This window comes from Oryctolagus cuniculus, chromosome 11 (genome assembly GCF_051225735.1).
Source record: "Oryctolagus cuniculus isolate XC-2025 breed Fujian yellow rabbit chromosome 11, ASM5122573v1, whole genome shotgun sequence".
Classification (NCBI taxonomy): Eukaryota; Metazoa; Chordata; class Mammalia; order Lagomorpha; family Leporidae; genus Oryctolagus; species Oryctolagus cuniculus.
The window spans coordinates 24,072,334-24,100,094 of NC_142877.1; the positions used below are offsets into that span (position 1 = coordinate 24,072,334).

At 45.0% G+C, this 27,761-nt stretch overlaps 1 protein-coding gene across 22 annotated transcripts in view; it reads right to left on the reverse strand.

Annotated features, from left to right (window-relative positions):
• The window catches only part of RALY (RALY heterogeneous nuclear ribonucleoprotein), an 87,620-nt gene that overhangs the window by 15,948 nt on the left and 43,911 nt on the right, over nucleotides 1–27,761 (reverse strand). For 5 of the 22 annotated variants that reach the window (XM_070051942.2, XM_089308103.1, XM_089308099.1 and 2 more), the window contains one exon: nucleotides 17,475–17,643. The exons of 13 other annotated variants lie outside the window; for them this stretch is intronic. Coding sequence is in view for 5 of the 9 variants with exons in the window: in XM_089308103.1 (XP_089164229.1) it covers nucleotides 17,475–17,575 (101 nt within the window). In the remaining 4 variants the exon portion in view is untranslated. Of the gene's footprint in view, nucleotides 1–17,474; nucleotides 17,644–18,926; nucleotides 18,966–27,761 lie in introns of all 22 variants that reach the window. 4 more of the 22 variants (XM_070051945.2, XM_089308108.1, XM_089308100.1 and 1 more) reach the window with 1 other exon arrangement.

Sequence of the window (27,761 nt, forward strand, 5' to 3'; positions counted from 1 at the left end):
TCCTGATAGATGCATAATTATTCTTGTCTTGAGGAAGAACACTAAAAGGTACACAATATGAAGCAACTCTGTACCTGGCACTCTGTATGAACGTAGAAGCTTAACCAACATGATTTCCCATAATCCTGATCATAGCCTAGTATCATCTTCACTCTACAGATGAAGAAACTGATGCTCAGAGCCCTAAGTAATCTGTCCACAGCCACATAAAATGGAATAATTAGGTCCAAAAGACCCCAAGTGTGTCTATTCTATAGCTTATACTTTTCCCACTCCACCAGATTGCTCTCACTGACCTTCCATCCCACAGGAACAATAACCCTGGCTTTGCTCCTGATGTGCCACAAGACCTTGGGTCTTTAAACTAACTGGCCATTTAAATAAAGAAAAAGTTCCAGGGCTAAAGCTGTGATCATGATAATCATCACCAATGTGTGTTGAGCACTCACTATATGCCAGGGTCTGAACTAAGCCTTCTGTGAAGGGAGATGATAATCTGTTGTGACCATTTCACAGATGAGGACACCAAAGCTTGGTGTTTAGTCCTACTCAAAACAGGAAAATGGCAGAGCTGGCATCAACCTGTGAAACCTGATCCTCTTAACCTTGACCCAGAACAGCTTCAATGCTGGACATGCCCTCTAAGTACCTGGAGGTCAGCTTCTTCCTGGACCTTCTGACACTATCTGACCCTTCATGCACAAACTTATGGGCCCTGCTAAGGCAGAGGCAGAGGCAGAGGCAGAGGCAGAGGCAGAGGCAGAGGCAGAGGGAGGGAGGGATCTTACATCCGCTGGTTCACTCCCCAAATGAATACAATGGCCAGGAGCTTCATCTGGGTTCCCCATGTGGATGCAGGGGCCCAAGGACTTGGGCCATCTTCTACTGCTTTCCCAGGCCACAGCAGAGAACTGGATCAGAAATGGAGGAGCTGAGACTCGAACCAGCGCCCTGTAGGCAGCAGCTGACACTGCAGGCAGCAGCTTTACCCACTATGCCACTGCACCTGGGGCCCCAGAGCATACTCTTAAGTCCAAGACCCAATCAGCACTTGATGTGAGCCTGGGGGATGGTTCCCTCCCCCTTCTCACACTTTAAGGAGCTGGCTCCACACAGTGATAATGTGGCAAGATTAGTCACTGCTTGCTGTTGGTTGATTATAGCTATTCTTTTCTGTAAATGAAGTTTAAAAGTCATCAAAGGGTTTGTCAGCTGTGACTTATGAGCCTCTTTCCCACAGGGAAGTCAGGCAGTGACAAATGCCCCTCTCGTTCTGCTATTCATTATAAGTCGGAAGGTGCCATGTTCCAATTACTGGAGGCCCCGATGGAGTTCATGGAAAACCCTGCTTAAGGCTGAGGCCATTACTCAGGCCTGGCAGGGCTCCTGGCAGGACTGCCTAGGCCCAGGCTCTACTTGGTAGGAATGGAATGGAACGTTTTTCTGACCAAACTGGCCCTTTCCATCTCTGAACTTTGTGTTACGCTTGGTGGCTTATCCTAGATACACTGAATGGACTGATAAAAACATGAGTACCATGTGACTGCCTCAGAGTAGCCAGAATCCAGACTGCCTACACAGTCAGGAAGTCAGGTTGTGCTACTAGGCAGACGGGGTGGGGAATATGACACTCGGCAGGGAGGGCAGAGGATGCAGGACCCAGCATGTTCAGAGACAGGAGACTGACAGGACCTTCAGAGATACTCTAATGTAATCAAGGCTTCGACACGGAGTGCCCACAGCATGCTAGGCCCTGTCTACTGTCTAGCTAGATGCTGTGGAAACAAAGAGGGATGACAGACAGTCCCTCTGCCACTGCGGGCAGATGAGAAAATTAAAAATCCAGAGAAAGTGATTTGCTCAAGGTCACAAAGTAAATTAGGGTCACTGGTAAGAGAACAGACCTTGGGGCAGGAATCTGGCACAGTAATTAAGACACTGGTTAAGATTGCCGCACCCCACATCAGAGAGCCCGGGTTCCAGTCCCAGCTACTCGGCCTGCTATCCAGCTTCCTGCAGACGAACATTCCGGGAGGCAGCAGATGATGGCTAAAGTATCTAGGTCCTGGATACACACATGAGATCCAGATTCAGTTCTGGCCTTTGGTCTGGAACAGCCTTGCTACTGTGGGGCATCTGGGGCGTGAACCAGCAGATGGATATGCTCTTCTCTGGTGCTCTTCCTTTCAAATGAAAAATTTTAAAACCTTAAAAAAAAAAAAAAAAAAAGGCAGATCCCCAGCTCCAGTGACACAGAGAAAGTAGAGTGCTAGGGGAGCCTTCAGCCTTCTGCATGCCAGGTCTTTTATGTAAAAATGGCAAAATAACCATGCAAATCCCACCTACTTACATGTGTGACTTCTGGTAAGACCCATAACCTACCCAAAGTCTTGGGACAGTAAAGCTCCCTTCAGAGCTGTGGTGGGGAGTAATCCTACAGATGACAACGCACAGTGGCAGGCACACATAAGTATCCAAGGTACCATTTGCCACCAAGTAATCCCCAAAGCAACTCTCTGAGGAAGGCTTTATTAATCTCATTCTACAGACAAGATGACTTTTTCAGTCTGTCAAACTAACTTAGCCAGCACTTCCCAAAACTATTTGTGGTGAAGGACTGGTTTTTGTTTATTTCCTTTTGTTTAACTTCCAATCCATTATAGACAGATACATTTGTAAAATACATAAAAATGTCATATTACTGCCCAAGTTTCTAATGACTCAGTCTCCATTTCTATACTTACGATGTCCCAGCAACATTTTGCAGACTGGCAGTCATTCAATAAGCGATACTTTGAGTTAGCACAGCTCTGAGCCTCTCTCACCTAACCCTGTGTCAACCTCTATGAAATCAGAGTGAAGAAAATGATTTTTTTTTCCAAAAATAAAGAATCTTTTAGACCTTGTTATAGGGTTAATTTTCAAAAACTATCTTCATTTTTCCCCTTTTCTCTCTCAAGGTTCAAGTCCTTTCTCTCAAAAGAGAAAAGGGTAGGTAGGCCAAGGGTGATGTCTCCTGGAGGTGATTTATCATGGTCATCTGCCCTAGGTCATGCTGTATCCTGTAAGGGAAGATGATCTAGGTTTAATGGAAACTGGACAATCTGCTGGGGCCTGGTGGTCTGAGAAGAGAGCATATTCCTCAAGAGGCTGGTACTTCTAGACCCTACCAGACCCTCTCCCCCTGCACTTGAGGACACGAAGAAACCAACCAGGGGGAAGGAACAGATTAACTTTACTTCTAGTGTTTCTAATTTTCAGCCTTTTATCACGATTGTTTACACACCTGCTTCTCTCTCCATCTGGGGGCTGAGGGCAAGACGGACACCAGATTCATTCCCCAATACTGCTTACTGTACACTGAAGAGTCTAACTGGCTGGGACTCTTCCAGGTGCATGCCAACTTCTCTCAGTATAGAAAACTTCTTTCTCTCAAACTGAGCTTATGTAGTAGTTATCTTTTAGCACTACCCAGAGCTGAGTGGGTCATATGATACAGTGTAAAGAAGGGTACAACTTGCTGTGAGTAACCTGCCATCCAGCAAGAGCCAAAGCCTGAATCTTTATTCCCACGCAAGAGGCATGGAATGTGGTCCAGAGGAATTTCTAAAACAAAAATGTCAGGGTAGGCATTTGGTGCAGTAGTTAGACACCACTTGGCACACGCACATCCCATATTGGAGTACCTGGGTTCAAGTCCTGGTTCTGCTTCCAACTCCAACTTCCTGCTAATGTACATCCTTGGAGGCAGCAGATGATAGCTCAAACTTGGACCTCTGCCACAGTCTGTGGCCAATCTATTCTGAGTAAGGCCGTAGAAGACTGTGCCATGGCAGTGCACATGTCTCCATCTCCAGCACGTATTACAGGAAGTAAGGGATTCTCTAAGAAACACAAAGAGGGAGGCCTAATCCAACCCACCCTTTCCCCCATGACAGGCCTATCTGTAAGTTACAATGGTAAAGGGGGCTTATTAGCCTTGGATATTCTTTTTGCCTGTGGAGTCCTGGGGCTTGAGTCCTACCTACACTAGCTGTGTGACCCTGGGAAGGCCTTTCACTTCTCTGAAGTTCAAGTTTCCATATCTGTGAAATGGTAATAAAAATCCCTGCGTTACCCACTTGCAGCATATGTTGCTGTACGGGTGAAGAGAAATACCCTGGTCTGTCACCTGAGACATGCTACATAAATGTAGACAGGAACATTCCAGATGGACAGCAGCAGCTGTCTCTAAAGAGACATACCCAGGCAGGAAACCAATCTGCTGGAAGCAGGGGCTACATGGTATACAACTTGGCATTGCGACCAAGTGCTGTGCCCCTCAGGTATTAAGGGCAGGTAAAATCTTTTCATACGGAATCAATATTTCCTCATTTCAACAATCTTTCTCCTTGGAAACACCAAATGACAGCCTGTCACTCCCAGTTAAACAAAGGCTCGATCATGCAGACATCATACGCAGGGGCATATATATGCATATATTTTTTTCATTTCCCAGATCCAGACAGTTAAGGATGCAAAGCTGACCTCTCTCTCCAGGGTGTGGTCCAAACATACATGGAGCTCTAAGCCTCAACCCACAGTCCGATGTTTGTGGCTCTAAGAGAACCACTGAAAATGACACCACAGTCACTGCCACTTTGCCTTTGTCTCTCTGGTAACAATATTTCACTCCACGAAAATTACTAAGCATCTGCCAATTGTATGACAGAGCAGGTAGGCTCCTGCCACTTCCTGTTTAACCCTTCAGAGGCTTCCCACCACCAAGAACCAAGTCCACATCCTACAATGAGGCTTAAAACCCTTTCATGAATTAAGGCTACCAAATCCATACTCAATAAACCTCTCAGTGGTTATAGGTCACACTTACTTTATAAGTAAGTAAACCCGGCCGGTGCTGTGGCTCACTAGGCTAATCCTCCACCTTGAGGCGCCGGCACACTGGGTTCTAGTCCCGGTCGGGGCACCGGATTCTATACCGGTTGCCCCTCCTCCAGGCTAGCTCTCTGCTGTGGCCCGGGAGTGCAGTGGAGGATAGCCCAAGTGCTTGGGCCCTGCACCCCATGGGTGACCAGGAGAAGTACCTGGCTCCTGCCATCGGATCAGCGCGGTGCGCCGGCCGTGGCGGCCATTGGAGGGTGAACCAACAGCAAAGGAAGACCTTTCTCTCTGTCTCTCTCTCTCACTGTCCACTCTGCCTGTCAAAAAAAAAAAAAAAAAAAAAAAAAGGTAAGTAAACCCTACTGCAGAAGAGCCCAAGATAACAGAAAGAGTAAGTCTATGTGCTGCGGGTTTTTTCTGAAGGAATGGTCATCATGCTCCAGAACATAGATTCAAGATGAAAACCACCATTTCCTGAATAAGCAAAGTATGGGACAAAAAATGGGAAACTGTATGGCGCAGGTGACCTCTTCCTTTAAGGGAGCTTAGACACTATCCTTTATTAGAGGCTATCAACCGTACACCTCTCACTCTTCACAGCTGTAGCCCTATTAATAAACTTGGCTTGATGAGCACAATGTTCATTTGCATGCAATATGCTATTATTTGAATACCTAAGTTCAAGAGCTCTGCTGTTACTACCATCAAACAAAAGCCAACTAAGGAACCACTACAGCTTAGCAAAACAACACCCTCAAGATGACAGACTTAACACACCCAGTGCCTGATGGACTTCTGGTCACTTCAACTGATCAGGACATACACAGATGTGCTGTCTTTGGTCTTCTTCCGCAGTCATGGTCTTAGAAAGAATTAACCAACCTTTCTGGCCCCTTTTCCCCTCAGAAAAGAACTCAACAAGCTTCTACATTGCAATAGCTAATGTAAAAAAAGTTTTCCCAAAATTGCTAAGAGGTATTTTAGTTGCAAGAGAAAAGGCGTGGACTTTGGATGCAGACAGACAAAAGTTGAAATCAGTATAGATCATGTACTATCTGTGTGACTTAGGATGTGCCATTGAATTTCCAGAACCAAAGTTCTCTATTAGGTACACAGTCGTCCCCTGCATACTGAGTCACTTACCCAGCCCTGCTGATCTGGCCTCCTAAATATTTTGAGAATGCTACTCTCTTTTTCCATTCTTAATACAACTCTTTAATCCTCCACAGTCACTACAGTAAACGACCACATGATTCCTTTAGTAAAACTGAACTTTAGAGGCTTGTTTTATTATATTAAAATAATAACCAATATTTTGGGTAAATTTTGCACCTAATCACCTAAACATCTACCCCTCTACATGATATAACTACGGTTAGCACCTTGGTATTATTTCCTCTCAGCGTTTTTTCTTCTGCACTGAACTTCGATTTATATCACTAGATCATTCGTTCAATTTTGTAACCTAATTTTTCCAATTAGTATTATAACACATTTATTATGTATAACATCTGTCCTCATTCCTGCACAGTTTTCAGTAAGAATCAACTTTATAACTATCATTTTAATATCTCATGATTTTCTCCATGAATTTATCCCAGTTTAGAATGATGATCATTTAGGCTTTTATCAATTTCTCATTATTATAAATAACATCATCTGAGGGAAAGTTTATTCTATATGTCAGATTATTTCCACATGACAAATTCACAAAAGTAGGATTACTGGCCAAGATGTATGAATTTATGGCTTTTGAGATATACTGCCTGCTTTCCAAAAAGACTGTCAATTTAGCTCCAATGAATACCACTTTCACGGCACCCTCACCAAGATCATGTATTATAATGTGTATGTGTGTGTTAGGGGGGTGTTAAATTACCAGGGAAAAAACAAACCCTGGTGCCTGGTGGTTGTTTTTATGCATATGTGAAGATGAATAGTCTCCTATGCTTATTTACTAGTGTTTTAGTTTATGCATTTCAAAGTCTTTTTCTTCAGTTCACATTTATGTTATTTTTATTTTTAAGAGGCAGACACACACAGAGCATGCTCCCCATCTGCTGGTTCACACCCCAATGACCACAACAGTCTCAGGCTGGAGACCAACCAAAGTCTCCCATAAGGATGGCAGGAACAAATTACTGGTGCTATCACAGTTACCTCCTAGGGTCCACATTAGCAAAGTCAGTATCAGGAGCAAAACCACGTCTTGAGGCCAGCCAGGCACTTTGAAATGGAATGTGGGCATCTTAACTGGAGTCTTTTTAAAAACATACATTTATTTATCTATCTATCTATCTATCTATCTATCTATCTATCTATCTGAAAGTCAGAGTTACAGAGAAAGAGAGAGAGACAGGAACAAAGAGATCTTCCATGAGCTGGTTCACTCCCCAAGTGGCCCCAATGGCTAGGACTGGACCAGGCCAAAGCCAGGAACTTCATCTGGGTCTCCCATGAGTGGCATGGCCCAAACATCTGGCCATTATCCACCGCTTTTCCCAGGCAATTAGAAGGGAGCTGGATTTGGAACTGGAGCAGCAATTACACAAACCAGCACCCTTATGGGATGCTGGTGTCACATGTGGCAGCTGGTGTCACATGTGACCCACTAGGTCACAACATCAGCCCTCTTAATTGAAGTCTCAACATCTATGTTAAATGCCTGCCCTGAGGTTACAGAGTTTTAAATGCCACAGAGAACTTATTGCAGGTTCCTAGATAGAGGAGTTACCACCACGAAAAGACTGAGTTATTCACAAATTTATCAAAAAACCAGGGACAAGCACTGGCCTAGTGGTTAAGATGCCAGTTGAGATGACCACATCCCGGGCTGGCCGGTGCTGTGTTGTAGCGAGTAAAGCCGCTGCCTGCAGTGTCGATTCCCGTATGCGAGCTGGTTTAAGTCCCGGCTGCTCCACTTCCAATCCAGCTCTCTGCTATGGCCTGGGAAAGCAGCAGAAGAGGGCCCATGTGCTTGGGCCCCTGTACTCACATGGGAGACCCAGAAGAAGCCCAGGCTCCTGGCTTCGGATCAGTGCAGCTCTGCCCACTGCAGACATCTAGAGAGTGAACCAGCAGATAGAAGACCTCTCTCTCTCTGCCTCTCCGTAATTCTGCCTTTCAAATAAACAAACAAATGCACATCCCACAATAGAGTGCCTGAGTTTAAGCCTTGGCTCTGACTCCCAATTCCAGATTCCTGTTAATATAGATATAGGGATACAGAGGTTATGGCTCACGTGGGTTCCTGCCACCACACAGAAACCTGAACTGAGTTCCTGGCTCCCAGGCTGGCCGGCCCCAGCCCCAGCTATTGCAGGCATTTGGGAAGTGAACCATGGGATGGGAGATCTCTCTCCCTGCCTCTCAAAAAAACAAAGTATAATTTATCGAGCGCCTATTACCTCCAGAATGTACAAAGTTTACATAAGTGAACAAAATATAACCCCTGCCCTGGAGGATTTCACAGTCCAGCAGTAGAGACCTTAGAAAAGCCAGAACCTATGTGATAAAGACTATGACAGGAGCAACTGGGCACTTACCTATGGGACAGAAAGGAAGGGACAGGAGGGAGACAAAGAAGAGAATTCATAAGTTATAATCTTGTCATGCAGGATGAGTTAGTTAGTACACACACATTTAGGAAAGGGGAAACACCATAAGCAGTTACAGACAGGACAGTGTTTCCATACTTGGTGAGTAGTAATATGTACTGTGGCTTTGTCAGAGTCTAAGATGTAGGAATGGACATTGTAGCACATGACACCAGAGACCCTGGAAGAGGTCAAATCAGAAAGGGCCTTGTGGTCCAAACCCATGTCCTCTGCAGCACACTGATCAGTAAGGAGGCATTCATCAGTTTCCATGGCTCCTCTGAGTATGAACAATAATTCAATCCCCAAGCAGAGCATCCAGCCTTAGGCTGACTTCTCTCATGAAGAAGCACAGAGCTTTTTGGGTACTTTTCCGTATCACCTAGCAGATTACAAGGCACATGGCAGGAGCTCCAATGCTGCTCATGGATAGTTTACTGGAGGTACCTCATGCAGTGATGCACAGACTTGTGAAGCCCTGGCTGCCCTGGCATAGCCCTTGCCAACCTCAGCAGGCAGTCACTGCCTCTTTTGGCAGACATCATGCCTTAGAAAATTATCTCGCCCTTCTTGCTACTCTGCTGAATAAAGATATCTGCCTGGGTACAAGAAGCAATGAGGTCTGTGATAAATAAAGCAGCACATCAGGTAGCCAGGAGAGAAGCCTGAAGGGACAAAAGCCTGACCACCCCCCCCCAGGTCTCTTCTTCAAACCAAGGATTCTCTTAGCCCTATCAGCAGTTTCAGATCACCATCATCTCCCTTCACCCCCCATGAAAATAAAATAGGTTTTTCTAACTGAGCAGGTTAAGTCTCTTATGAGGAGCTGCTGGCCTTCTCTATGGTATTACTACTTTCAACATTACTATGAGTCACATTAATGATGACAAGGATATTAACAGGATGATCACTTTAAGAATATAAGAACAAGGCATTTTTGCCTTGCTAGTGGTGGTACAAGCCATAAGCAGGAGGGTCTGATCTGTTGGCTAAGATCCACCTGAGGAGACTGTATTAAACTGATCTGTTACAGTGTCATCTCTCTTCCCAGCCTGACTGGATTCCTAGATAGCAGGATCCACAATCTTATTTCATCTGGGCTTCCCCACTGCCTTTCACGATGGTCCCCAGTCCAGAATGAGGGCTCAGCAAGCCACCTGCTGAACTGAACTCAACTGAGTCATACACCATAGGCCCTTCCGCAAGCCCTTCCCCATCCATGCTTCACAAGGAACAAAAAATCAGACCGCACGTATGTGAAAACTCAGGAGAAGCTGGGGAGAGACAGGAAGGAAACATCTTTGCAGGGGCCCAAATGAGACCCCAGAATCTAGGAAAGGCTGTTTCGTAATATAAATATAAATGACTGTTATAATTTATTAATTATTTACTGTGTGACAAATTACTAAACATTTCTCTTTTTTTTAAGATTTATTTATTTATTTATTTGAAAGTCAGAGTTACACAGATAGAGGAGAGGCAGAGAGAGAGAGGTCTTCTGTTGGTTGATTCCCTTCCCAAATAGCCGCCAGCCGGAGCTTCACCAATCCGAAGCCAGGAGTCAGGAGCTTCTTCTGGGTCTCCCATGCGGGTGCAGGGACCCAAGGACTTGGGCCATCCTCCACTACTTTTCCAGGCCATAGCAGAGAGCTGGATAGAAGTGGAGCAACCAGGTCTCGAACCAGCAGCCATATGGGATGCCGGTGCTTCAGACCAGGGATTAACCCACTGCGCCACAGCGCCAGACCCAAATTACTAAACATTTCACTTCTCTATCCTTACAACTCTGAGGTAAAAATTTTTACCAAGGTTAAAATGGCCCTTTTTGAGCCCTTTTAGAACAATCTCTCTGGAGTCAGACTGCTGGGTTCAATCCCAACTCTGCCATCTACTGGCTGTATTATGCTGGGTAAACAATTTAACCTCTCCCTGATTTTCCTCATTTGTAAAATAGGAATGATATTACAGTACCTTCTCCATAAAGTTGTTATGAGAATTCAATGAGATAGCACACCAGCAAGTTAATCATAGAAGATTTTCTCAACAATGTTCTCATTACTATTGTCTACCTTTAAAATATGGTTCCCAATACTACTTTATTTATTTGAAAAGCACAGCAAAAGAGAAATATCCTCCATCCACTAGCTCACCCCTCAAATGCCCAAAACAGCTAAGACTGGGCTAGGGCAAAGCCAGTAACTCCATCTGGGTATCTCATATTGGATGATAGGGACCCAAGTACTTTAGCAGGAAGCTAGATTGGAACTGAGAGAGACAGGACTAGAACCTAAGCACTTTGATATAGGATGTGGGCATCCCAAGTGGCAGCTTGATCCACTGCACCATAACACCTGCCACCGAACATCACACTGTTAAGGTTAAGGGAGTGACTGCTTCATCAATAAAGCAGGACTGGAACCAATTTCTGATTTGGTGATAAGAGTCTGGGCACAGATCCACTCACACGATACCCCTAATGAAAACTCTTCCGGGGGGCCAGTGCTGTGGCTCAATGGGTTAACGCCCTGGCCTGAAGCGCCAGCATCCCATATGCACACTGGTTCTAGTCCCGGCTGCTCCTCTTCCAATCCAGCTCTCTGCTATGGCCTGGGATAGCAGTAGAAGGTGGCCCAAGTCCTTGGGCCCCTGCACCCATGTAGGAGACTCAGAAAAGCTCCTGGCTCCTGGCTTTGGATCGGTGCAACTCCAGCCTTTGCAGCCATCTGGGGGGTGAGCCAGCGGATGGAAGACTTTCTCTCTGTCTCTACCTCTCTCTGTATCTCTTTCAAATAAATAAAATAAATCTTAAAAAAAAAAAAAAAAGAAAGAAAGAAAGAAAAAGAAAACTCTTCTGGAAAGCTTTTGTTTCCCACCAGGCAAATCCGACCACTCCCTCCTGTGGACCTTGACATCCTCCATACAACTCTGCAGCAACAGCATCTGCTGCACTTTTGTATTCACACATCTTGTCTCCCTCCATTAGATTCTGACCTCTGGAAGGCAGAGGATGTTTTATTAATCTCTTTAATCCCAGCTCTCCAGCACTGCCCTGGCAACCAGCAGACGCCCAGTGGATTTCTGCTTAAAAAAAAAAAAAAAAAAAAAAGTGAAAAACATCTCAGGCAGGGCTGTTTCAGTAAATGGTTTCCGAGGGTTCCTGACATGGTAATTCCTTGATAGTGAACTTTATAGCTGGTGTTCCTGAGACGAGCACAAGTTCCTCACCCATCAGTCAACAGGGCAAAGGCAAGGCAGTGACAGAAGAGAAAGCAGAGGAGGAGCAAAGCAAGAAGCTGGGGGTCACTAGTGTCTCTGTTCAGCAAACGACAGGTGGCAGAGACGATGAAGGGTGAGTGTAGCCCAGCAACTGCTGAGTCTGGGCTTTCTCTGTGGTGAAGATGTACAAGGTCCTCTTTAGCAGAGTGAAAAGGCTAGAAAATGCTATCTTTGTAAGCTATCAGTAAAGTGAGAGAGACCCAGCCATCCCTCTCTGCATTAGCTGATAACCTTGAAAGGAGCCAAACCACTGAGGCCAACCATTTAACTTAATAGAAAGAATCCTAAACAGAGTTAGAAAGTTCATTCCTGAGAATGTATTAACCTTTCAATTAACAAATATTTCTTGAACATCTACTACAAGCCAGGACAACTGAGATACAACAATCTGGGGGCCAGTGCTGTGACGTAGTGGGTAAAGCCACTGCCTACAGTGCTGGCATCCCATTTGGGCACCGGTTCTAGTCCTGGCTGTTCCTCTTCCTATCCAGCTCTCTGCTATGGCCTGGGAAAGCAGTGGAAGATGGCCCAAGCCCTTGGGTCCCTGCACCTACGTGGGAGACCTGCAGGAAGCTCCTGGCTTCGGCACAGCTCCAGCCATTGTGTCCAACTGGGGAGTGAACCAGTGAATGCAAGACCTACCTCCCCCCTCCCATTCTCTCTGTGTAACTCAAATAAAAAAATATTTTTAAAAAAATCTATGACTAATCTGCTAGAAGATCTTGGACTAGTCATGCTTCCTTCCCCTAACTTTAATGTCCTCATCCTATATGTGGAATGTGGTTGAGTATCAGATACACTTCGAAGAGTCTAACTTCACAAACATAAAGGTAGTATTTTTACTAGACCTGAACTAGAAGCCTCAGTAAAATGCAAGAACAGACCCTCTACCAAGTGCCAAGGACAACTCCCTGTGCTGAGGGAATAGAGAGAAATCAGCAGCACGTCCATATCCACTCAGTTTCGTGGTAGAGATGATGGTGGAAGAGCAGAAATCTGATACATTCTCTTCAAACCCCTTCAGGGGTCTGGCCCGTAACTGCCAGAGAGGTCTTCAGCTGGCGGCTGCACTGTAGATGCAATCTGCACATCCGACAGCAAGAACAGAGTTCAGCTTTGAGAACTAGAGGCATCTTCTGGACAATGAGCTCATTACCCAACGACTCCTGGTCCTTCAACTGTTTGCAAACATTTGGTGGCCATTGAGCCTGTTGTTTCCTCAATTTTCTCACTTACTAGAATAAACACATTAAAACAGAATGGATGACCCTCTAACAATACTCTCTGATTAGTGGTTTGCAGAATCCTCTGTAATTTTAGGATTTTTCTGGCTAGAAAAGGAAGAATGGTAGAGTACAAATAATAGTGAGGCCCAACGGGTAGTCAAGCACCCTGACTTGCCTCTGCCATGGGCTGGCTCTGTAAACATGCTTACAGATCTCATCTGCCTAATCTAGAAAATGGAAGAACTGGACCAGACAGTGTTGCATGAACTCTTCATAGAAAACTGGCATTATTCGGAGAAGGGACGCCAAGGTCAAAAAAGATATCTGACTTGATAGACTTTACTCTTCACCTACCAACCCCAAAAGTCACAGGCACAGTAAGGGTTTGAGAAGTCATCAGTAAATAAATGTAGTTATTATCATTACTCAGTCTGACTTTTCTCAAATTATTAATAATTCATCTTGGGAAGACATACTAGGACAGATCTCTAGAGTCCCCATCAGCTCTAACCTACTGTGATTTGTATCAGAAGTGCCTAAAGTACCCTTGCTTCCCTCTAATCCAGTTCTCTTGACCTAGTGAGACAATTAAATAATAGTCTGGTTAACAGGCGTTTATAGGGTGGAGTTCATTTTACTATAGTAAGATTATCAATTTTCAAACTTCTAATATACTTTAAAAACACTGAGATGGGGAACCTGTAGTTAGTGTGCTCCTAGTAAGTATTGTGCCAGCATTCTCCATACATCCTATCCTTTAATCCTTAGCTAACTGTAAGAGGTAATACCCAGACAGGCTAAGTAACCTGGCCTGAGGTCACACAGCCACAAAGCGGTGAGCAGAGATTTCAAACTCACGACTATTTGTCTCTCCAATCTTTCTTCTGTTTTGGGTTTAACGATCATGACAGCCACTAACCCTCCCCTAATCCTTTCTGGGTGTCAGTTTCAACTGTCCAGTGGTAACTGTTCTCAGCACAGTTGCTCCATGGCTTAAATGAAGTAACAGATATGAAAGGGCTCTGTAAAGATATGAATATTAGGAACATTTGAAGTGAATAAATGTTGCTATTTCCTCTCATCATTTATAAGGCACTTGAGGTTTTTGCAGAGTTCCCAGTCATCCCTGGCCCTACAGTGTTCCGGAACATCCTCCAGCTAGGATTTTATATAAACAGGAAACATGTTAATTGCACTCAATATTGATTATTCTTTAGGTTGTCTGGCAGAATCACACTAGGCAGCCAAATTGCTTCTTAAGAAGTCAGGAATAAAAATCGCAGAGCAGGAGGGATAACCAGGAGTTATCTGGATACAGCAGATGTCAGAATAGCTCTGAGACTTAGACTCCTAAACCTCATCTTGAAAGACCCCTGGGAAACAGGTCCAAAGGATCATTTGAGACAACAGAGTTCAGTAGCCTTTGTATAAGGTCTGTCCAAGAGATCAGTAAGCGGATGGTATGGAGAGAGGTGGTGGGTGCAGGCAAAGATGACTGGAGATGGGAAACAGAACCAGTTGGCCAGCTTCACTTTGCTCTGGGATGGAGAATGCCTTGGTAGGGATCTAGGCCCAAATTCAGCAAGAGCTGGGTAAAAGGCTCTCAACTCATCCTCTAGCTCTGCCTGGCATCACAATCTCCCGATCCACATTGTTGTGGCCATCTGTTCCCTCCAGCTTGCAGCATACTAAAGGCCAAAACAATAGTAACGCACTCTTGGATCTAGGCTCTGGCTGTGAACAGAGAGGTAATTAACACAAGTCCCTGCTCGGAAGGCAGGATCCCTAGGCTATGCCTAACCAGAGGATCTCTCGTACAGCAAAGTCTGGCATGTGGAATATATTCAAGAATTGTTTAAACTAAAATGAATCAAAGGAGCCTACAGTCTAACCAGCAACCACTTGTTTAGCACAAGGAGCCATATAGCTAGCCCTGATTCTTGCATGAAAAATTCAGTGCTCTCGAGCTACTCCTGTGGACTTCAATTTACCCATCTGTAAAGCAGGCTCTGTCTATACCTACAAGTTGCTATGAGAAGCCAATAAGAGAAAAGCTGAGATATGTACAGAGCATAGATGGAACTGTGGAGCAGAAGCAGCACTGGGGCACACAGCCTTAAAAGTTTCAAACCCTGCATGGTCATAACTCCTTCTCTCTCCGCAGTCAATCGACTCTTCACACATTCTAGATATTCTTCACATTTCTAGTGACTGAGAAGGGGAAACGAAGTAATAGAAAGGTTGCCATCTTCCTACTTTTCAAAAGCTTGTTCAGCTGTATGATAGGGCAAAATACAAGCACAGGATTTGGACTTATAACCCTCACACTTATTAACTAAAATTTGTAAAACCAGGCTGGCATTGTAGCATAGCAGGTAAAGCCACTGCCTGCAGTGCTGGCATTTCATGTGGGTGCCAGTCTGTGTCCCAGCTGTTCTGCTTCTGATCCAGCTCCCTGCTGATGAGGCCAGTGGAGAATGGCCCAGATTCTTGGGACCCTGCCAGCCACATGGTGGACCTGGAGAGGGCACCTGGTTCCTAGCTTTGCCTGACCCAGCCCTGACCACTGTGGCCACCTTGCAGAATGAACTAGTGGATGGAGATCTCTCTGTGTATATCCTCCTCTCCCTGTAGCTCTAACTTTCAAGTAAAATGAATGAATCTTGGCCGGTGCCGCGGCACCAGCATACCAGGTTCTAGTCCCGGTCGGGGCGCTGAATTCTGTCCCGGTTGCCCCTCTTCCAGGCCAGCTCTCTGCTGTGGCCCGGGAGTGCAGTGGAGGATGGCCCAAGTGCTTGGGCCCTGCACCCCACGGGAGACCAGGAGAAGCACCTGGCTCGTGCCTTCAGATCAGTGCGGTGTGCCGGCCGGCCGCGGCGGCCATTGAGGGTGAACCAACGGAAAAAGGAAGACCTTTTTCTCTGTCTCTCTCTTTCACTGTCCACTCTTTCTGTCAAAAAAAAAAAAGAATCAATCTTATCAAAAAAAAAAACAAACTCTAAAACATAAGCATGCCTCAACTACTGAGTCCTAGCTTCCTGATCCATAAACTGGGGGAAATTTTTCTAATTCAATGAATTATTGGTGTGAAAACTATTTTATAATCCACAAAATGCCACATCAGTCATTACAAAGTTGTCTTCCCATCTTCCCATCAGCTCAAGAGCTACACAGGTCAGTCGTGAGATACCATGTGACAAGTGAGTAAGAAACTGCTGAAAATAACAGCTCAAGCCTGACTTCCTCTAGGATAGGTAATTATTCCTTTGATTTACTACAGGAATTTTTTTTTTTTTTTTTTTTGACAGGCAGAGTGGACAGTGAGAGAGAGAGACAGAGAGAAAGGTCTTCCTTTGCCGTTGGTTCACCCTCCAATGGCCGCCGCGGCCGGCGCGCTGCGGCCGGCGCACCGCACCGATCCGATGGCAGGAGCCAGGAGCCAGGTGCTTTTCCCTACAGGAATTATTTATAAAGTTTGTTTGTCTCATTAAACTGACAATGTCTGAAGGAGACTAATTATGCATTTTTGTACCTCAATACCCAGTAAGCCATATCTCAAAGATATTAAATACATGTTACCAGACTGATGACCAAAACACTGGTAGCAGAAACACACCTAGAACCTAAGATTCCCATTTCCAGGTCCAAGGTTATTTATAACTATGGAGAAAGTGGCCCAAACCTAATCAATGTGACCCACTCGACCTCATCTTTTCCTCACTCATTCCACACTAGCAAGACTCAACTTCCTATTCCTAGAGAAGAGTCTCTGGCCTCTGTGGGCACTGGTTCCCCACGCTCATCTACCTCTTTGCCACGCTGATTCCTATTCAACCCTCAGAAAGGTCTCCTAAATCTGAGCGAGGTAATCTACAGAATCTTGGCACATAGTTAGTGTCAAAAGTATCGGCTGAAGATTGAATGAATGAAACAGTTCACAAAACCAGAGGTGATGTGGGGAAAATATTCCCGGTCTGGGAGGCAGGAAGCCTGAACAATTCTAAAATTCTAGCTCTACCATTAATGTGCTTGGTGATCATGAGCACGCCTCAGTCCCTCTTTGGACTACCATAAATGAGCTATGAATGGCCTTCCAGCACTGACAGTACATGAGGCAATATATGAGACTCATGCTAAGTCCTAAGGGTGGGGGACTTCAGAAGCCAGCTGTATATGCTACAGTACATAGAAGGCCCAGCACCCACAACCCCCAGCAGCACCAGGCATGCTGGATTCTGTTGTCAGCAACCTCTCAGCCTGCTGATTTACTTAATTCCTCCTGATGAAGTGCCAAGAATAAATTGTAGGTGAGCAGCAGAGCATTTTAATGAGTCCAGAGCCTAATGAATCTTTTCCTTCCTGTGTCAATTAGAATTTCAAAGCTAGGATCCCTGAGGACCAGTTTATTGGGAACAGAGCAGCTTTTTGTTCATTGGTTGCTGCTTGAGCTACTTGCCCTGTCTCTGTATATCTGCTATGTAACAATCCTACTTACTCAGGTATGATGCCTGGTGGGAGAGGGCCTGGTCTGGGAGGCTCCTTCCTGTCCCACTTCTGGAATATGAACTTCAGGAGAAAAGGAGAAGTCCAGGGCATTTCTTGGAGTGAGGAAAGAGGTGGGGTTGGTCAGGAAATCATAGCAGCCCTGACTTTACTGCTATCTCCTGGTTTTCAAAGAGACAATAACAAGAGATCAACATGCCATTCACCCAACTATCAAGTACAGTGTGACACCTATTTATCTAAAATACTTCGAATTCTCACAATCACCTCAAAAGTAGGTATCAGTTGCACTCTTACTTTACAGATAGAGAAATTAAGGTTCTGAGATATGAAACAAGAATTAGCCGAAGGAACATAACCAGTACTGACAGGCAGGGATTTGAACTCAAGTCTGTCCAACTCCAAAAACTGGGCTCTATCTATCAAATCACAGCAGCCTTACACAGGGGTTTGTCCCAGATGGCAGAGATGGCCTGTGGGCAGCCAGTCATACTGGACACCTGCCACCAACACGCTCTCTTTTGCCCAGGTACAAGCAAGGGTGACTATGCATCACTGGTCTTTCTGAAGTAGGCAGACATACAGGTTAAAATTGGTCAGATTTGTGAACTGAAAGACCACGCCCCTGTGTGACCTCATGCTCCTACCTGATGCCTTTGCCACGCCCCCGTGTGGCCTCATTTCCCTACCTGGCCACACCAGGGTGCCCACCAGCCAATCAGGTTAATTAGCCACTCCCCTTTGGAGTTGGTTAAAAGCCTAGGGCACAGTGTGCCAGGGCCCTGTTCTTCCCTGACCTCTTGCCAGGACAGGGCTGGCTGTAGCCCTGCACCTCCAGGGCGCATGGCCTTCGGGCCATGTGCTCTAGGCTTCCTGGCCTAGATGTTCATCCACGTGGCTGGTTCCTGGTGCTTGGTATGAACCCCCATTTACTTCTCTCTCCTAAATAAAGCTCTCACTCTCCTATGCATCCTTCTCACTAAATAAAAGCTTAAAACGTACCATGCTGCCTCATTTATCTGTGCCGGTATTTAGAATTCTTCTCTAAATATTAGGCAAGAATCTTCTCGGGCTTATTAATATCGGGGATTTAGTAATAAGCCCGTAGTGAAATCGTAAGGCACCCCAAATTCCGGTAGTACATGTGGCACCCCGGCTAGCATTTCTATGGAACTTTAAGGGGCCACAATTTAGTGTAGATTTTAGGGGGTCTTGTCCGATTTCATTTCCACTCACTAGCAATCCCTTATATGCAGAATATAGTCCAAGCAGAATCACCATCAACACTAGCCCCAGCCCTTACCCCAGAAATCTTCTCATTGATCTGTGAGGAATTTCTACCCAGTTTTCCACCTCCCACCACGTCCTCTCCAAATCACACAGTGTCAACCCAGTTGTTCTGTCATCAACAGAGACACACTTCCCAAGGAGATCAGATACGTACATCAGATTTCCAAACTGTTACAGAGTTGAATTTAGGGCTCTGGTGGGAAAAACACATACAAGTGAGGTCAAAGGCTTGACAAAGTTTGCATAGCTAAAGAAATCAACAAGCAACAAGTGGAACACAGATAAATATTGAATCTTAACCCAGCCTTTACCTACATACCACAAAATAACACAAATATATAGAAAATGCAATCAGTGACTTTTAAAGAACTTTGCTTTGAGATAACCAGGTTCACATGCAGTAGTGGATGCACTGAAAAACCAGATAACACAGTGCCCACACCCAGGAGACGCGAGCTATTAGATAAGGAGGAAATACGGAAAGGGTTTCCAGAAGGAACTTTGAGGAGTGTTCTCTTTACAGAATGTTTAAAGTGTACACACATAGTACCTTAAATAATTCTTCCAATGACCCCATTAAACAGATGAGAAGACTGCTCTCAGAATAACCTGTCCAAGATTGTTCTGTCCCACTATGTACTAAATGCAGATGTATCTAGCTCCAAACTTATCCTCTGGAGATAAGACAGGGTCTGTGCTTCAAAGAAAAGCTCGAATATAAAACTGGTTGCTAACAGCAGGTTGCCCATGCAGGTATAGGAGCAGAGAATGGTGGTTCAAAAAATAAAAACAGTGAACTGCTCTTGGCAACCATGTGGATCATAATTTGATTCCTTTCTGCTGCAAACTAACAAAAGGGAGGTAGTATGCAGAAACTGAAGAGCCTGAGACTAAGAGGTAAGAGAACCAGGGCAAAGAAATCCAGTTCTGCCACTAACTAGCTAAGTACTCTTGTGCAAATCATTTGCCTCCTCTGGCTTTCTAATACCAGAGGTTAAACTATGAGATACACAAGGACCTCTTTAGCTTTGACCTTCCAGGAGTCACTCTATTACCAGGGTATGTGAGCAAATGTGGTCTGAGAAATGCTGGCAAAGAAAGCTGTGTGAGGGAAATGAAAATGAAGGTATTGCATGGGTTTCAAGTTAATCTCGGGCATACTTCCTCATGCTGCTACCCACTTATGTGAGTCCCCATGGAACATTTGAGGGTAGGGCTGAAAAGAGGCTGAGAAGAAAGGAGAAAATGTCAGCCAGCGCCGCAGCTGAATAGGCTAATCTTCCACCTAGCAGTGCCAGCACACTGGGTTCTAGTCCCGGTTGGGGCGCCGGATTCTGTCCCAGTTGCCCCTCTTCCAGGCCAGCTCTCTGCTGTGGCCAGGGAGTACAATGGAGGATGGCCCAAGTGCTTGGGCCCTGCACCCCATGGGAGACCAGGAGAAGCACCCGGCTCCTGCCATCGGATCAGTGCGGTGCGCCGGCCGCAGCGGCCATTGGAGGGTGAACGAATGGCAAAGGAAGACCTTTCTCTCTGTCTCTCTCTCTCACTATCCACTCTGCCTGTCAAAAAAAAAAAAAAAAAAAAAAAGGAGAAAATGTCTTTGCAGAGCCTGAAAGTCATGCTTTGGAGTCTGGATTCATCTTAGAGGTTTCATGAACAGGCATGATAGGAGTAAGACCTCAGTCTTAAAACCTATGGAAGGTCTGGCGCCATGACGCACTAGGTTAACCCTCCACCTGCGGCGCTGGCATCCCATATGGGCGCCAGTTCTAGTCCCGGTTGCTCCTCTTCCAGTCCAGCTCTCTGCTGTGGCCTGGGAAGGCAGTGGAGGATGGCCCAAGTGCTTGGGCCCCTGTACCCACATGGGAGACCAGTAAGAAGCACCTGGCTCCTGGCTTCGGATTGGCGCAGCTCTTGTGGTTGCGGCCATTTGGAGAGTGAACCAATGGAAGGAAGACCTTTCTCTGTCTCTGTCTCTCTCTCTCTCTCTGTAACTCTACCTATCAAATAAAATCTTTTTAAAAAATATGGAAAGAAACAGATAATATTTCAGGCGCAAAGACTGGAGTAGGGAAGGTTAATAAATTGATAATTAAGTCCCAGTGAGAGATGATTAAGATCTAGCCTTTAGTGGTAGCAACGTATCAGGCAAAACATGTTCAGAGACAAAACCACATAATGAAAGTAGTTACCTACTTTGCCTATGAGCAGACTTGGTTCTGTGTACAAAACTAACTTCCTCAAGATGAAACTCCACAAGTTCTTTGCATCCATGATCCTGGGGGCAGCCACAAGCCAAAAAGGGCCTCTCTGACCAGTCGAAGGGGAAGAAGGAAGTATAGGATCAGCAAAGACCAAACAACAGGCCACTGAGTAAGGATGCAGGACAGAGAGCTCAACATTCTGCTGAGGGCTGCTACTGCAGAAACTTCAGTTAAGAAGTCCTGTCTTGGAGGCAAACATTATGGCAGTTGGTTAAGCAGCTGTTTAGGATACATGCATCCCATATCAAGTGCCAGTTTGAGTCTCAGCTACTAAACTACTTGTCCAGCTTCCTGCTAGTGCATCCTGTTAGACAGCAGATGATGGTTCAAGTGCGTGGGCTTGAGAATCCATGTGGGACACCTGGATGGAGTTCTGGTCTACTGGATTTGGCTTGGCCCCACCCAGGTTGTTATAGATTATGGGAAGCAAACCAGTGAACTGAAGAATTCTTTTTCTCTCTGTTGCTCCACCTTTCAAGTAGATGAAAATAAACATTAAAAAAAAAAGTCTGTGCCCTGAGCAGAAAGGTGCCTTTCTGTGTTTGGATGGCTCTTGATGTCTTTCACGTAGAGGTTCTGATCATTTTCAATGAATGTATATTAAGGAAAATTACCCAAAACTCGGAAGGCAAAAAGATGGTTGTGTGACTTTTTAAAGTCAGGTTAGAATATTCTTCTTAATGTACCTGAGAGTCACCTGACACTCTTGGAAAATAGAATTGTTTGATTTATTCTTCAGAAATGATTAGGGCTCAAATATCTTACAATTCTGCAAAGTTAGAGGTTCGTGTGTGGAAAACCTGAAGGTGCACTTTTTTAAGCAGAGAAGATAACTCCAAAGATTACATATTCATTAGGATGCTAACCAATTTCTGATCTAATTTAGCAAATCTTACTTCAGCAGTTCTTTTCCACTAATAATCTAATTCCATTTTCTTAGCGATTCTCTTTCTGGTTTCACATTAATGAGTTAAAACACAACTTGAAACATGCTCACTGCATGCCTGAGATCACATCCTGACAGAGGTACACACATCCACAGGCCTACCTACTTCATAGGAACCAGATGTCAGGAGGCAAGAGAAGCCTGACATTCAGGCACAGGATGCCAGTCAATGGTAGTTGCTCACAGAATGATATAGTAACACAGTTACTCAGTTCAGAGAGGGCACCAGGCTGACAGGGCACCTACCACTAATTCTCTGTGTGATGTGGGGCATATGACTGCCCTTTGCTGGGCTTCCATTTCACAATTCTAAGTTCAGTTCAGTGTTGTTTTACAAACTGTGTTCCTAGAAACCCTGTAAGCTTGAGGTATATGGCTGCTGGGCTATCTTTGGTAAAGGCAATGGGGAGGCTAAGCACCCTGCTGCAGCTACTGTAATCACAGCTCTGTTTCGCATATTTTACATTTACATGATAACTATCAGTTAAAGTCTCTTAGCAAGCCAATGTCCCATGGCAAAAGAATGGCAAAGAATCCTGGGGAAACAATAAATTGCTAATATCTCTTCTTAACCTATGCTAATCACTAGAAGGGATTTCCTTAGGAAGGTCCCTAGTACTTGTGAATGTGTGAGGCAGGGGACAAAAGGGTAGAGGAGGGTTGGGAAAGAGGGGTATCTGCCCCTTTTGCAAGAGAAGACTGGGTAGGCTTCAAGGCCAGAATCTCTCCGGGAGGACTTCAGACTCACTGGTATTATCAAAATGAAAGATCTGGACTCTAGCCTCCCAGCTTAGCCACACAGAAGCAGATTCCTTCAATTTCCTCACTGAATGATCTCTGAAGGTAAAATCTTTATCAAGTGAAGATCGAATACAGATGGGAGGACCTCCCAGGAGAGTCTTATTCCAAAACTTCTACTTGTGTTAACATCTCCTCTCCATAAAGGTCCCTGGAGAAGCCTCATCAAGCCCAAGATGTACAGACCCCTTTCTCTGTCCTTCCCTGCACTTCAGAGTTGGGAACACAAGTAGGGGTATGCTGGGACTTTTACTAGAGATTCTGTTCCACACTGAAGATAGAAACTTGGCCTCTCATTCAGTGCCTGGATCTCTGGACTCTACACCTGTGTTCTGGATAAGTTGGTTTGAGGCAGGGCAGAGCAGAAACTTGGGAAAATAACTCCCTAAAGGCAGGAAGATGGTCCCACTATGGACAGGTCACCAAATGCCTCTTCTTGGACACCCCTGAACATCCTACCCCCTTCAAAGGGCCAGGGAGGCAGGGATGGTACTCAGGAAGCAGCTCAGTGTATGGGGTTAAAAAGACTTGAGTTCAAACCCTAGTTCTTTCACAGCCTAGATATGTGACCTTGGTAAATTCATGTACTTCATTGAGCCTCAGCTTTTGCCTCTGGAGCTATTAATAGCTTAATGAGTTATAAAGATTAAGGGAGATAGTCTATTTAAAGTACTGATCACAGTATCTGGCACACAATACATGTTAGTTCAACTCAAGACAGAAAGGGCAAACTAGCAAAAGAAGACTGAATTCACATGACAGGTAGGGAAAACTTGGGAGACAAATCCCAGCCAGCAGATCAGAGCCGAGTGTGGCTCAGAATGGGAATGGGCTGATTTGGAGACTCTGCTGTGCTATTTTAAGAGCATCTGGATCCTGTACCAGCCAAAGCAAATCAAACCCAAGTGCTTATGGAGCACTTGTTTCTAAAACAAGTATGGGCTGTGTTACTGACACACGCCACAGGGGAATTAAGAAGGCTGTTGGCAGAGATGTTAAGAAAGCTGACATGCTTCAGTTCCAATCAAAGACACTACATACATATGCATTCAACTGACCTGAGCTCTAGAGAAGAAAATCCTAGAACAAGACATAAGAGAGCTGGGTTCTGATCAAGCTTGAATCTGAGCAGGTGACTTTACCTCCTTAGCCTCAGTTTCTACTTCCTTCTACTGAATAACAACTCTTGATGTGCCCACTCTGTTATCACTGTCCCTACTTTCAGGTGAAACTGTAGTCCAGAAAAAGCTAGTATTGACAGGAATTTGCATTCACAGTCTGCTGTCAAAGCCTTTCTACTCTGCTGCCTTATCTCTCAGTATTAAATGAGAGGGCTTCATCAGTTGGACCAAAGCATTTCTGCAGTTGAAAACTAGATGTTCTTAGTGGCCTAAAATTGTGGTTTAAAGAGCATCCTATACCTCAGGGCTAGATACAGCCTTGTGTGTTGAACAGCCTTCTCATATAAATGCAGTCCTCAACACCAAGAGTAAAAGCTGAGATACAAACACAACTTCAGAACCAGAAGAATGTGGACAATGAAATTTCATCAAGTTAGCCTTGGAGAGGCCCCTGGAGAATACATTGCCAGATCAACTCCTTTTACAAATGGGGATATGGGATCATCACTGTGGTATTGTGGTGCAGAGAGTTAAGTTGGTGTCTGCAACACTGGCTCCTGTATCAGAGCACGAGTTTGAGTTCCAGCTGCCTACTTCGAGTCCAGCTCCCTACTTAATGTGCTTGGAAAGGCAGCAGAAGATGGGCCAAGTACCTGGGACCCTGACACTCACATGGGAGACCAGCATGCAGCTTCTGGCTCCCAGCTTTGGTTTGGCCCAGCCCAGCCATCGCTGGGCTGAATTACCAAAATTCATCTGAGGTGTGAACCGGTGGATGGAAAAATCTCTCACTGCTTTTTAAGCAAACAAATAAGCAAATAAATCTTTTTTTAAATATAGGAAAATGGAGGCTATAAAAAAAGAGAAATAGCTTAACTAGGAACACTTAGCCAATAGGTGACAGAGAACAAACCGGGTTCCGGGTTCCACGGTTTCTCTCACACTCGCCAACTACTCAGTCTCCAACCTTCCAGGTCAGGTGCAGGCAGCTATTTCACACAATGGAACATCCACATTCTGAATCAGAGTGCTTGGGTTTCAGTTCTGGCTCCCGTTCAGATTCTACATCCCTACCAATGCGTAACTTGAGAAGCACCATGTGATGATTAAAGGCACCCAGATTGAGTTCTGGGTTCCTGGCATAGCCTGGGCTGTTGCAGGCATTGGAAAAAATGAACCAGCACATGAAAGATCTCTGTTTCTCTCTCTCTATGCCTTTCAAATAAGTAAGAAATAAGCAGCCTCCCAGGTATTCTGATCTTCTCTTTTTCTTTTCCAAATGCTAAGTGACAGGCAAATCACTGTCCCTGTAGCAGACTGTCAGTCACTCCCAATGCTGGGGCCAACACTGTGTCACAGTGAGTAAAGCCACCACCTGTGGTGCCAGTATCCCAAAAGAGTGCCAGTTCTAGTCATGGCTGTTCCACTTCTGGTCCAGCTTCCTGCTAATGTGCCTGGAAAAACAGCAGCAGAGGGCCCAAGTGTTTGGGCCCTTGTATCCACATGAGAGACCCAGATGAGACTCCTGGCTACAGATCAGCTCAACTCGGTCATTGTAGCCATCGAGGGAGTGAACCAGCAGATTGAAGATTTGTTTCCCCCTCTTTCTGTAACTCTCCCAAATAAATATTTAAAAAATTCCACTCCAATGCCTTCTCACTATATATTATGGGGGCTTTTTTCTTCTTACATAACTTAAGATTGAAGTTTGAGGCTTCTCCTTTGGCCTCACTTGCCTCTGTCTTTGGATCAAAGAACAATGTGCCTTTGGAACTGGAAGGGACATAAGCAACTACAGATCAACTTTCTACCTCATTTCCTTCTTATAGAGGTCCAAGAGTAAAATGGTTTTCCAAGGTTCAGCTAGGAGGACAAGGTTAAGAGCCTGAGTCAGGGCCCAGCACTGAGGCGCAGTGTGTTAAGCTACAGCCTGTGATGCTGTCATCCCATATGGGTGCCATTCAAGCCACAGTTGCTCCACTTCCAATCCAGCTCTCTGCTGTGGCCTGGGAAAGCAGTAGAAGATGACCCAAGTACTTGGGCTCCTGCACCCATATGGGAGACCAGGATGAAGCTCCCGGCTTCAGATTGGCCCAGCCCTGGCTATTGTGTCCTTTTAGCAAGTGAATGAACAAATGTAAGATTTCTCTCTCTGTAACTCTTTAAAGTAAATAAATAAATCTTAAAAAAACAAGAACCTGAGTCAATCTGACACCAAATATATGGTATCAGAATTTATTCCAGGGGGCCGGCTCTGTGCATGTAGCATGTAAAGCCACTGCCTACAATGCTGGCATCACATGTGGGTGCTGGTACCTCTTGGGGCTGCCCTAACTCTGATGCAGCTCCCTGATGTTGGTCTAGAAAAAGCAGCAGAAGATGGACCAAGTGCTTGGGTCCCTGCTACCCATGTAGGAGATGTAGAAGAAGCTCCTGGTTCCTGGCTTCAGCCTGGCCCAGCCACAGCTCTTGTGGCCATGAATGTAGGGGGAATGAACCAGTGGATAGAAGCTCTCTCTGTCTCTCTCTCTCTCTCTCTGTAGGCCTTTCAAATAAATAAATATAATAAAAGAAAATTTATTCTAATCACCAAATGGCTGAACACCAATTCAAGCCAGACATGGTATTCATGTCCTATTAGCTTCACATTAACTAAAGTAGCCATTATTATGCCCATTTTGCAGATGAGAAAGTTACAGCTCAGAGATTAGTCACACAGGAAATAAATGTCATAGTAAAGGCTCAAATCTCAGTAAATCTGGCTTTAAAGTCTCCCAGTGCCCCCCTAAATCACATGGCCTATAATAAAGAGTGGGAAAGATACAGCTAATTCATCTTCCCAAACATCAGTTATGCTATAGATATCCTGTCTCTTGTCATATGCACTTAGTATAAAAATTCTTTACATATTATGCTAATTAGGAAGATGAGTGGGGGTGAATGTAGAGGTAAAGAATGGAGACTTGGGGCCAGCGCTATGGCATACAGGTAAAGCTGCCACTTGCAGTGCCAGCATCCCATACAGGTGTTGGTTCAAATCCCAGCTGCTCCACTTCCAATCCAGCTCTCTGCTATGGCCTAAGAAAGCAGTAGAAGATGGCCCAAGTCCTTGGATCCCTGCAACCACATGGAAGACCCGGAGGAAGCTCCTGCCTGCTGGTTTTGGATTGGCCCAGCTCCAGCTGTTGTGGCCATTTGGAGATTGGACCAGAGGATGGAAGACTTCTCTCTCTGTAACTCTAACTCTTTCAAATAAATTATCTTAAAAAAAAAAAAAAATGGAGACTCAGGTAACAGAAAATGATATATAATTGCAAAGAACCCATTTCTGATTTGTGTTCAAGAAATCTTTCCCAGTATACGTTTTGTGGGTTTTTTATTTTATTTTATTTTTTTCCCTGCACCTGCCCTATTGGATGGTAAGTCCCTTCTAATTTAGTCACCTCAGGGTTCTAGCAACACAGTTGCTGGTGGACCTTGGTTTCATGATCTGTTCTTTCCCAGTTTTCTAGCTTGGATTATGATCTCTTGGCCATATTCTTAAGCTCAGGACTCACTGCCATACCTACAACTGCCCTCTAGTTGATCTGACCTACAGGACTTGTCAATCCCTTTCCTATTTTCACTGATCTACTTGGGCTGCTGCTATAGTGGGACAGATAGATCCTCTTTAATTTTAATAAAAACTGGAGAGGAAAGTAAGAGAACCCAGGATCTAGTAGGCCCCAGAGCCCTTTGCATGCTATTCTTTTTCCAGAGACGAGCTGAACTTTATTGCTTTGCTGTGACAGCAACTCTCAAGGAAGCCAGCTGTTTCTGGAACCAAATAAAATGTGGCCAAAATCCCTGGGTGGAGAGTG